At 42.2% G+C, this 12,217-nt stretch overlaps 1 protein-coding gene across 1 annotated transcript in view; it reads right to left on the bottom strand.

Moving 5' to 3' along the window:
- Positions 1–12,217, bottom strand: part of UST (uronyl 2-sulfotransferase) — a 437,794-nt gene that overhangs the window by 152,010 nt on the left and 273,567 nt on the right. The window contains exon 3 of the mRNA XM_040350590.1: positions 4,506–4,661. Coding sequence (XP_040206524.1) covers positions 4,506–4,661 — 156 coding nt within the window. The remainder of the gene's footprint in view (positions 1–4,505; positions 4,662–12,217) is intronic.

Genomic DNA, 12,217 nt, shown 5'->3' with positions numbered 1-12,217 from the left:
TTGTATCATGCTCTGCTGGGGTTTTTTGCCTTCCTCTGGATCAACTGTGGGATTGTACAATATATATATATTTTTTTTTTATGGTTGAACTGGATGGTCTGTTTTCAACCTGACTAACTATGTAACTATGATAGTTTACAGTAGAAAAATTAAGAACACCCTTGGTTTTAGAAGCTCGTTTTGCTCTCTTTAGCAGATATTACTTCTTTTAGGCATTTTACATAACTGCCCACCCGACTCTGACATTGATTTTCTATCACTACTCCATGCAAAATTAGTTAAGATATTTACAGTTTTTTATTTTTTTGCATGAACTGCCCTTTTCAACCCCCAACATTACAATTGGATTAAAATCAAGGCTTTTGACTAAGCCAGTCAACCAGTGGTAATTTTGATGTCAAATTTTGATTTTGTTTTAGTCATAGTCTTTTGACTAAAAGGCCTTTTTTGTTTTAGTCGTATTTTAGTTAAAAAAAAATTGACAAATTTTTTAGGCATTTCTCTAGATTTTCCAAACTTATTATATACTTCTGAAATACAAATCTAACATGTTATTATTTATGATACTAATTTTTTTACTAGAAAAATACTTAAAACCCCGGACATTATATATATATTTTTTTTCAGACACCCTAGAGAATAAAATAACAGTTGTGGCAATACTTTATGTCACACCGTATTTGTGCAGCTGTCTCACAAGTGCAATTTTTTGGGAAAAAATACACTTTTTTTAATTAAATCCTAAGACAACAGTAAAGTAATATTTATATTATATTTATATTGTGAAAGATAATGTTAGGCCGAGTAAATTGATAGCCAACATGTTACGCTTCAAAATTTTACCCGCTCATGGAATGGCAACAAACTTTGACCCTTAAAGAGGAGGAGGTCTAGTGCTAGAATTATTGCTCTCGCTCTAATGATCATGGAGATGCCTCACATGTGTGGTTTGAACACCGTTCTCATATGTGGGCGCAACTTACGTATACATTCCCTTCTGCGTGCAAGCTCAGCGGGACGGGGTGCTTAAATTTTTTTTTCCTTATTTATTTTATTTTTTATTCTTTATTTTTACACAGTCTTTTAAAAAAAATATTATTTACAAAAAAGCATGACAGGACTTCTTTAATTGAGATTAAGTAAAATTTTGGGTCAAAAAGACCTCAGATCTCACATTTACACTAAAATGCAATAAAAAACAATTCCCCTTTAAGAGCATTGAGCGGAAGTGTCGTTTGACAACGCTTCCACCATCCAATGCTATGGAGCCGAGCGGGGGTCATCTTTCCCTCACTCGGCATCCAGCCTGTGAGAGAAGAGGACCCGATTGTCTCCATTGCTACCGATGGCTCCGGTAATCAGCGGAGACAACCGGAGTGTGGCAGGTGAGTGGCCCTCTCCTACCCCCAATAAAAGCGAATCCGCCACTGAGACCACTTTTATTTGAAAGCCGACCACCCGCTGAAGTAGAGGATACCGGGGTTATGGTATCTGTTGCCATAACAACGGTATTCCTCTTTAAACAGCAGGTGGTCGGCAAGTGGTTAAGGTTTGAACATTACAGACACAGATTTAGCCGTTGTGATATATAACCAGTATAACATTTTTGGCATCAAGTTTTAGTCATCTGAATTGTTTTAGTTCTGTTGTATTTTAGTTGAATAAAATAGTGTTAATTTCAGGTACAAAAATATTTTCGTGTACAAAATTAACCCTGCAGTTTACAACCCTACATTTCTTATTTTTCAGTCTTTCTTAGGTGGATTTTAAAGTGTGCTTCATATCATTATCATGTTGAAAGATTAATTTCCACTTTAACTTTCATAGAAATGTAGTTTCATATTCTCAGCAAGCACACTTCTAATGCAAAATTCATAGCTAACTGAAAATAGTTTTTTTTTTACTGGTACACCTATGCACCTTGACATCAACTGCAGATACCACAATAAAATATTGGGATTTTGAGACTGCTTTTAGCTTCAACTGGTCAACTCCTGTGCTGAATTTGCTGGGACAGTTGTTTTTGAATCTACAGCAACTGTAGATTTTTTTCTTTATAGTAGAATTATTGATTTTGATTATCTTTTAAATCCCCTGCCAAACTCATAGGCACCTACAACCTTCTTTCTGAGAACCTTAGAGAATACTGTTATATCTTGGCATGATTACACCACACACAAATTAAACAGAACTTCAGACATAAGTTCTGAGATTTGACCACTTTCCGCCTGCGGTATAGCCAAAAGAAGGCTACAAAGTGGGCTTCCAGTGCTGTGAGGACGTCAATAGACGTGCTCCCGTAATCACGCTGGGGGGTGCTTTGTAATCATCGAGTCCTTCCGACGCGGCTGATCACAGAACAGGGTAAAGGGCCAATCACAGCGGACCTTTACCAAGTGATCAGCTTTCAGCCCATGAGAGCTGATCATGTAAGTAAACAGAAGCTGGTTATCGGCTTTTTTTCTCCTCACGATCAGCATGAGGAGAAAAGAAGAAAGCCAGTAACCGGCTTCTGTTACAGGGACATTGGTCCCAAACTGTGCCCACCAGACCAGTGCTGCTTATCAGTGCCCACCAGTGCTGCCAATCAGTGCCCATGGTGCTGCCAATCAGTGCCTTATCATTAGTGTCACCTCTCAGTGATGCCTATCAGTGCCACCTATCAGTGCCCATCAGTGGCACCTATCAGTGTCACCTCATCAGTGCCTCCTCATCTGTGCCCACCAGTGCCACCTCATCAGTGCCTATCAGTGCAGCCTAGCAGTGCCTATCAGTGCAGCCTCATCAGCGCACATCATAAAAATTACCCGTTGATTTTTTCTTTAACAAATTATGAAAAATGTTTTGTTTTTGTTTTTCAAAATTTCCAGTCTTTCTTTGTTTCTTTAGCAAAAAAATAAAAAACCCAGTGGAAATTAAATACCACCAAAAGAAAGCTCTATTTGTGTGAAAAAAATGATAACATTTTGTTTGGGTACAGTGTTGCACCGCCCAATTGTCATTCAAAGTGCCACAGCGCTGAAAGCTGAAAATTGGCCTGGGCAAGAAGGGGTTATAAGTGCCCAGTAAGCAAGTGGTTAAATAAGACTTGTTCCATCTGCATACTCTAAGGAAGTTCTAACCATTGGCATCCACTCCAGAACAGACAATTCTAATTTCACAGATTTAAAAAGGCAGTAAATGTACTTCATTTTCCCTTGTGAAATATAATTTTTGTAATTTAAACAATAAGAATCTGCCCTGCTCTGGCAACATGCTGGAGAGCCAGGCCTCTGCTTTCACCTAAAGTGCAATGATCTTGGTTCCAAGCAGTCCAACACACCTCCTGCAAGTGTTCCAATAAACAATGCTGTACTGCCAGCAACAGGCAGCTTTTGTTTTAAACACAAACATATAAATCGTTTTTTTTTTAAATTACATTAAAAAAACAAACTTTTATTGGGCTTATAAGATTAAAAAAAAAAATCAACTTTCTTGCTAAGGATGTATATATTCACAAGAATCCAGGGGCTATTATGCTGCCACAGTGTAAAATTTTAAAGAGGAGCGCCAGGCTTCTTCAGAAAAAAATAAACGCCAACAACTTCAAATACAGTAGCTGGTGACTTTTAATATTAAGGCATTTATCTGTCCAGGAATCCAGCGTTTTTAAACGGCATCTTGACTAAGGGACAATCGCACATGCACAGCTGGTTTCCTACTGTGCATGTTTGAAGTGGGCTGCGCTTTGTTAACGTGCCAGCTGCAGGGGAAGGAAGAGGGGTCCAAACTTCTGGCTCAGTTCGCCACGTCAAAACCAGGTACCCCCCCCCCCCAAAAAAAAAGTGCCAAATGTGGCAGGGGGGGTGTCAGGGAAGTAGGGATTCCCCTATTGGGTGGAGTTCCACTTTAAGTAAAAGCACCAAATAAGTTTTACTTAACGTTCCAGTTGCTGTTCTAGGGGTTACCTGCATAAGATATTTCATGCAAATTGGCTTGATTGAAAAAACTCAAGAAATATATGTGAAAGCGTCCTTATAGTATAGCTACAGGTAAAACCTTACTTGCTTAGGTCTCTGCTGGAAAGATTTAAACTTTCATTTTGACTTTTGTCAGCAGGACAGAAAGGGATGGATGAAAGATTAAAAATTGTAGGTTGTCGCCACAACAGAAGATAAGAAAAAAATTCCAATGAGACAACCTGCTTTAGTTAAAAATAACCAATAATGATTTTAATAACCCTCTACTTTATCCTAAACTAGAAAAAAGTATTTACTTTAAAAACTCTTATAACATTTTTGCTACATAAAGCCTATTAGCTGAAGGTCACCTGCAGGAGATTCTAAAGGGAGCTGTGGATTTAATAGTGTGTCAGAACCTGTAATGTGTTTACAAAATACTTTTATGCATTACGGCTATTAAATTTAGGGTCTTTGCTGTGGAACTCCAGAAAGAGTTATAGTCTGTAAGGAAACAATACTGAATAACACACTCCTCTGACTATAAAACACAAGATTTTTGCTTACCTGTTCACTTTTTGTCAGTCTGGTTTTATTGTGAATGTCAGATGTAACCAAATTAAATCCGTGTCTCTCAGACAGGATGCGCAGCAATAAGACGACGGTTCTACTACCACATTTTCCGACTCTGTTATACACTACTTGACTGGGAAATGGGAGTACCTAAACAAGAAAAATAAATGTCAGCACCCAAACACAGAAAGACATATCCTATAGATTATTTTTTGTGTAAAACAAATGTGGTGCTTTGAACCATATTTTTTGAAGGTAAACAAAAAAAAACGTGTTTTTTATTGGGATTTTATGTGATAGACCAACACAATGTGACACATAATTGTGAAGTGGAAGGAAAATGATAAATGGTTTTCCAAATTTTGGCAAGTGTGGCATGCATTTGTATTCAGCCCCCTTTACTCTGATACCCCTAACTAAAATCTAGTGGAACTAATTGCCTTCAGGAGTCACCTAATTAGTAAATAGAGTCCCCCTGTGTGTAATATAATCTCAGTATGGATACAGCTGTTCTGTGAAGCCCTTAGAGGTTTGTTAGAGAACCTTAGTGAACAAACAGCATCACAAAGGCCAAGGAACACACCAGACAGGTTGGGGATAAAGATGTGGAGAAGCGTAACCAGTGTAAGGTTATAAAAGGAATTTCCAAGTCTCAAAAATGTCAGTTTGCTAAAGAACTAGTTATTTATTTTAAATAGTTGGTGTCTATGGGCCAGATTCACGTAGATCAGCGGATCTATAGATCCGCTCGATCTACGTGATTTAAGATCCGCTCCCGCAAGTTTGAGAGGCAAGTGGCTAATTCACAAACCACTTACCTCCAAACTTGCGGCGGCGGATCCTAAATCCCCTGGCGGAATTCAAATTCCGCGGCTAGGGGGAGTGTACTATTTAAATCAGGCGCGTTCCCGCGCCGATTTAAATGCGCATGCGCCGTCCGGGGAATTTCCCGGCGTGCATTGCTCCCACTGACGTCACTAGAACGTCAGTGGTTTCGACGTGAGCGTGACTTGCGACGCACGTGTTTGTGAATCGGCGTACGCAAACGACGTTAGAAAATTCAAATTCGACGCGGGAACGCCGGCTATACTTAACATTGGCTGCGACTGATAAAAGCAGGGGTAAGTATACGACGGAAAAGCCGCTACGGAAACGTCGTAAGAAGACTGCGTCGGGTCCGCGTACGTTCGTGAATTTGCGTATCTCGCTGATTTACATATTATTCAAGGTAAATCAGCGGGAACGCCCCCGGCGCCATTTTTAAATCGAAAATAAGATCCGACAGTGTAACACATTGTAACACTGTCGGATCTAAGCCCTATCTATGCGTAACTGATTCTATGAATCAGGCGCATAGATAGGACCAGTGTAAGTCAGAGATACGATGGTGTATCTGTAGAGAGAGCGTCAGAGAGCACCTGTCAGAGAGCACACGTGCGGACGTGTGTTGCAGCAGCTCCTGTCAGCTGTCCAGAGCGGTCAGAGCCGTATCCCGGTTCTCCCCCCTCTCCCCCGCTTCGGCACTCCGTTACCCACCTCCCCAGCAGCTCCATCCAGCACCCCGGGATTCAGCCCCCCCCCCCGGGACCACCTGGCCCGCCTCCCAGCTCCTCCCAGCTGAGTCCGGCATTTTTTTCATCCGCCAGCCGGCACCGCCGCGGAGCCCCCCCCCCCCGGATCACCGAGGGGACATTCGCCGCACACACTCCGTGGGACCCCGTCGGACGTCCCCCCCGTCCCACCCACCCAGTTCATCCGCCCGCGGCCGCCTGTGGTCTCCCAGGTGTCCTCGGGCGCTTCCCCTAAGCGGGCTGAGCAGCAGGAAAGACCGCGGCTGCGGCCCAGCCCCAGCCATCGGCTTTTCTTCCCCTGTTTCCTCCTCCCCAGCATCGCCTCCAGCCAGACAGGCCCACGAAGTGCACCTCGGCCAGGAGAACCAGGACAGACCGTGGCTCGGGCCTAGCTGTGGTTCCGGCGGCCATCTTGGTACACCCAGCTGAGGCATAAGGACTCCTCACCACCCACCCTAAGCCGACCTGCCTGGGAACGCTCAGGCCACACAGACACTGATTAACAGCCAAGGGACCACAGACAAGAGACATTTGGAGAGTAGCATAGTCACAACCGGTAAGTAAGGGCCATCCCGGCCCCTTCTCCTTTCCCCCACCCCATTCTGCACGTTCTTTCCCCAGCTTACCCTACACCTCCCAGGTAAGTCTAACCCGGGGTCCACATTAGCAGCTTGATCCAGGGTTTCCGATCGCCACTGGGGTCAGGAAGGAATTTTTTCCCTTGCTGCAGCAATTGGCCGCTAGGCTAGGGTTTTTCGCCTTCCTCTGGATCAACTGAGGGGGGCGGTTAGGCCGGGTCACCATCTTTTTTTTTGCAGCATTTCTACCGATCATCATCATCACTGTCACTGAGCGAATATCAACTGAACCTTCCGGGAACATCACCCCCCCTGAGGACCATCCCCATCATCATTGGATCAACAGGATTACAGTACCAGCATTTCGCAAATCAATTTATCTCCCACCATGATCATCATCAAGTACGCAGCGGACACCCTCCGCAACTTAAGGAAGTTGGCAGCAACGCTTCCAACCACCACTGAAAAAACACTACAGAAAGAACGACTACTAAGAATCTACCGCCAACCAAACCCAAAAAAAGAGAAGCCACCGCAGCGACTTCTACACTTAGAATGCGCCCTGATCAACACAAGATCGGCAGTCAAACACAGAAAGGAAATCCACGACTTCATCGTCCAACACAATACAGACTGCCTCTTTATCACAGATGGGCAAGATCACAGAAGAAATTACACTCTGAGCTCTTCAAAATCACACTAGCGACTAAAATAGACGTACCAAATCCGAACCACTCAACGGATCAAACACTCAACGCTTTAAACAAAGCACTACTACAAACAGCAGACACAGTCGCTCCAAAACGCAGAGCTCTCAACCGGAAAAATAACTCAGGCTGGTTTAATGACTCTCTCACTCTACTGAAACAGGAACGCAGAAGAGCTGAAGGAGCCTGGAGGAGGAACCCATCAAAAGAGAACCTCACAAAGTACAAAACCCTCACCAAAAATTACCACAAAGCGATCTTTAAAGCCCAAAAAAAAACATTTCGCAAACACCATCTCCAAAGCCATAAACCATCCACGGGAACTTTTTAAACTAGTCTCTAAGGCTATGAACCCCTCCTGTTTGGAGCCCCCTGCAAGTGAGACACAAGAATTCTGCAATGAACTATCTGACTTTTTTATCGATAAAATCGAAAAGATTCGGGCAACAGTTCAACAGAAAAAAAACACGAACCCCACTCAGATACAGCAAGAAGAAGAAATCAACAAAACTTCGATGAATTTCGAGCTGATCCCAATTACTATCGACACCACAAAAAACATCATCGGAAGCCTCCGAGACAACACATCCCCAAACGACATCATCCCGACAAAACTCTTGAAAGAATGCACAGACATCTTGGCACCCACCATAACGCACATCATAAACCAATCATTCAGGGAAGGGATGGTTCTGAACCTCAAACAAGGCATAATAAAACCCCTCTTAAAGAAGCCCAACCTCGATCCGAAAGACCCTAACCAGCGCAGACCGGTAACACGCCTGAACACGATCTCCAAGATCATGGAGAAAGCAGTAGTGCAACAGCTCCAGCCCCACCTGGACGACCACAAACTCCTAGATCCTCTACAATCAGGTTTTCGCCCAGGCCACGGCACAGAAACGGCTCTTCTCAAGATATGGGATGACGCCCTTGAAGCAGCAGATGACGGAGAGTCCTGTCTCCTAGTGCTGCTGGACCTTAGTGCAGCCTTCGACACAGTAGATCACAACATATTGCTCACGCGACTCAAAGAAGTAGCAGGAGTCTCTGACGCAGCCCTACCGTGGTTCGCATCTTTCCTTGAAAATCGTACTCAGACCGTGAAACTTGGAGATTTCACATCAGAAACACGGACCATCACATGCGGAGTCCCACAAGGATCACCCCTCTCACCTCTACTCTTCAACATCTACATCCGCCCGCTCCTCAAAATCATCAGCAAACAGGACCTGCGCTACCACTCCTATGCGGACGACACGCAGCTTTACCTTCGAATCACCAACAAAAAAGACCAATTTCATGAACTTGGAAAGTGCCTCACACTGATCGACAATTGGATGACCGAAAGCTCCCTCAAACTTAACGGATCCAAAACAGAACTACTCATCCTTCACGCAAATAAGAAATCCATTTCTAGGACCACATGGACACCACCCACCATCCTCGGACAAACCATCGCACCAAGCAAAAAAATCAAAAGTCTCGGAGTCATCTTCGACTCAGACATGACGATGGATGCACAAATAGGATCAGTCGTCAGCAGCTCTCATCATCTGCTCCGCATGCTACGTAGACTCATCCCCTTTATCCCGAAAGAAGACACGGCAGTAGTGGTTGGAACAATCATCAATTCACGACTCGACTACGCAAACTCCCTCTACTTAGGACTACCAAAATACCAGATGGCACGTCTACAAGTCGTCCAGAACACGGCAGCCAGACTGGTAACAGGTAAAAAGCCGTGGGAGTCAGTCTCCCCAGTCTTGAGGTCCCTCCACTGGCTGTCCGTACAGGACCGGGTGACATTCAAGACGCTCTGCCTCACCCACAAATGTACACAGGGAAAAGCTCCTCAATACTTAAGCGAGAAAATAAAACCGTACGTCACCAAGCGCATGCTCCGGTCAACCAACCAAAACCTTCTCCAAATTCCTAAATCCCGCTACAAATCGAAAGGAGAACGAAGATTCTCGGTCCAAGGACCACGGCTCTGGAATGCTCTACCCACGACCATCAGCTTGGAAGAAAACCATCGGGCATCCAAGAAAAAGCTAAAGACCCACCTCTTCTGAAAGATCTGTACAACTCTGGATGCCAAGCGCCTTGAGGCGATTAAGTTCGCATTTGCTGCGCTATACAAGTTACTCACTCACTCACTCTGTGAATCTGGCCCTATGTTTTTTTTTATTTCTCAGGGTGTGTTTCCTAATGGTGACAATTGTAGGCAATGCGTGTACACAGGCACCTGAAGTCTCCCATGGAAGCCAATGTCAGAGGGAGACAGCACAAAACAACTGACAGAAAAAGACAGATCGCCATCACCCTATAACAAGAAGTACTTGGACAAGGGCCTTCATGTCAGAATCAATAGGTTTTATGTTAATGAAAGCAGCAGAATTAAAATGATTGAAAATGACATTTGAAATTACATTAACATTTAGTCTGTGTCTACATATATTATGGAAGAGCCCTGGGGCCATCATAAAAAAAAAAAAAAGAAATTCTGAGTTTCAAAGTCAGAATTCTGAGATTAAAAAGACAGAATTCTGTGTTTCAAAGTCAGAATTCTGAGATTAAATCTCAGAATTCTGTGTTTCAAAGTCAGAATTCTGAGATTAAATGTCAGAATTCTGAGATTAAATGTCAGAATTCTGAGATTAAATGTCAGAATTCTGAGATTAAATGTCAGAATTCTGAGATTTAAAGTCAGAATTCTGAGATTTAAAGTCAGAATTCTGAGATTAAATGTCAGAATTCTGAGATTAAATCTCAGAATTCTGAGATTAAATCTCAGAATTCTGAGTTTCTAAATATAGCAGTCTCTATTAGGAGGATTTTAGGAGCAATTAGCAATAATGTAGTAACACCCATAGACCATGATTCTGCAGACATACAAGTGTGGTGCTCTAGATATTGATCTGTAAATCTATTTTAGTTACAGCATACAGTATGGGGAAGCAGGCAATGCTGGGCTCTCTGGTTCCTCTACTGTATTAATAGTTCCTCAGTTTGCTGTCATCTGCTCTAACATAAAGAGGGATGCTGAAAACGAGTGTATTGTCTGTCTGTGGGGGGGGGGGGGGGGGGGGGGGGCTGATGACACAGCTTCCATAGATAACAGAACACAATGCACCCCAACTTTTAGGAAACATTGCACTGTTGCCCCAACAAGAGGGAATTGTGAGCACAATGTGTGTCTTTGTTCAGAACGGCTTGATCATAGCAATTACATGTCTGGACTAATTCTTACAGAAAATGGACCCCATATTACACATAAAAATCAACACAGGTATATAACCTGAGAATTAGCTCAATGCATAGAGTGACAGACTTGTGATTGATATTTTGTGGGTTCGAATCCAGGAAAGAGCACAATTTGTTTTTAAGTTATATATATATATATACATATTATTTTATACATTGCTCTTAGATTAAAATAGAGATGTCCCAAAACCAATATTAGTAAATCAATATATTGAAAATGTATATGTCTTAAAAAAATTAAGCTCTGAGCTGGATTCGAACCCAAAACTTATAAACACAGAAGTCTATTACTCTAACCATTGAGCTATAACCCAAGTCATAAATCTCTACTGTTTTTATAGGTTTAATATGGGGTTCATTATCTGTAAGAATTAGTCCAGACATGTAATTGCTATGATCAAGCCGTTCTGACCATAGACACACATTGTCCTTCTGCCTTCTAGCCATTCACAATTCCCTCATGTTGGGGCCACATTGCAATGTTTTCCACAAAGTTGGGGTGCATTGTGTTCTGTTATCTATGGAAGCTGTGTCATCACCCCCCCCCCCCACACACACACACACAGACAGACAATACACTCGTTTTCAGCATCCCTCTTTATGTTAGAGCAGATGACAGCAAACTGAGGAACTATTAATACAGTAGAGGAACCAGAGAGCCCAGCACTGCCTGCTTCCCCATACTGTATGCTGTAACTAAAATAGATTTACAGATCAATATCTAGAGCACCACACTTGTATGTCTGCAGAATCATGGTCTATGGGTGTTACTACATTATTGCTAATTGCTCCTAAAATCCTCCTAATAGAGACTGCTATATTTAGAAACTCAGAATTCTGAGATTTAATCTCAGAATTCTGACTTTGAAACTCAGAATTCTGACATTTAATCTCAGAATTCTGACATTTAATCTCAGAATTCTGACATTTAATCTCAGAATTCTGACTTTAAATCTCAGAATTCTGACTTTAAATCTCAGAATTCTGACATTTAATCTCAGAATTCTGACTTTAAATCTCAGAATTCTGACTTTAAATCTCAGAATTCTGACATTTAATCTCAGAATTCTGACATTTAATCTCAGAATTCTGACTTTGAAACTCAGAATTCTGACATTTAATCTCAGAATTCTGACATTTAATCTCAGAATTCTGACTTTGAAACACAGAATTCTGTCTTTTTAATCTCAGAATTCTGACTTTGAAACTCAGAATTTCTTTTTTTTTTATGATGGCCCCAGGGCTCTTCCATAATATATAACCAGGCCAAGGATATTGTTACCCAATGTAATAAGAGAACTGAAACAATACGGTGAACTTACGAACTTCAAAATAAACTAGGGATGTTACTGATTAAAATTTTCGTGTTCGATTAATTGATTTTTTTAAATCGATTAATCGACTAATTTCGATTAATTATAACGCACATACATTTTTCGGTTCGCCACCATATATAGTCCTCACTGTAATATCCACAGACATCTCCCCCACTGTAATATACACAGACATCTCCCCCACTGTAATATCCACAATCACCCCCACTGTAATATCCACAGACATCTCACCCACTGTAATATACACAG

Source organism: Rana temporaria, chromosome 4 (assembly GCF_905171775.1).
Source record: "Rana temporaria chromosome 4, aRanTem1.1, whole genome shotgun sequence".
NCBI lineage: Eukaryota > Metazoa > Chordata > Amphibia > Anura > Ranidae > Rana > Rana temporaria.
This window is presented reverse-complemented; position numbering and strand designations above follow the sequence as displayed.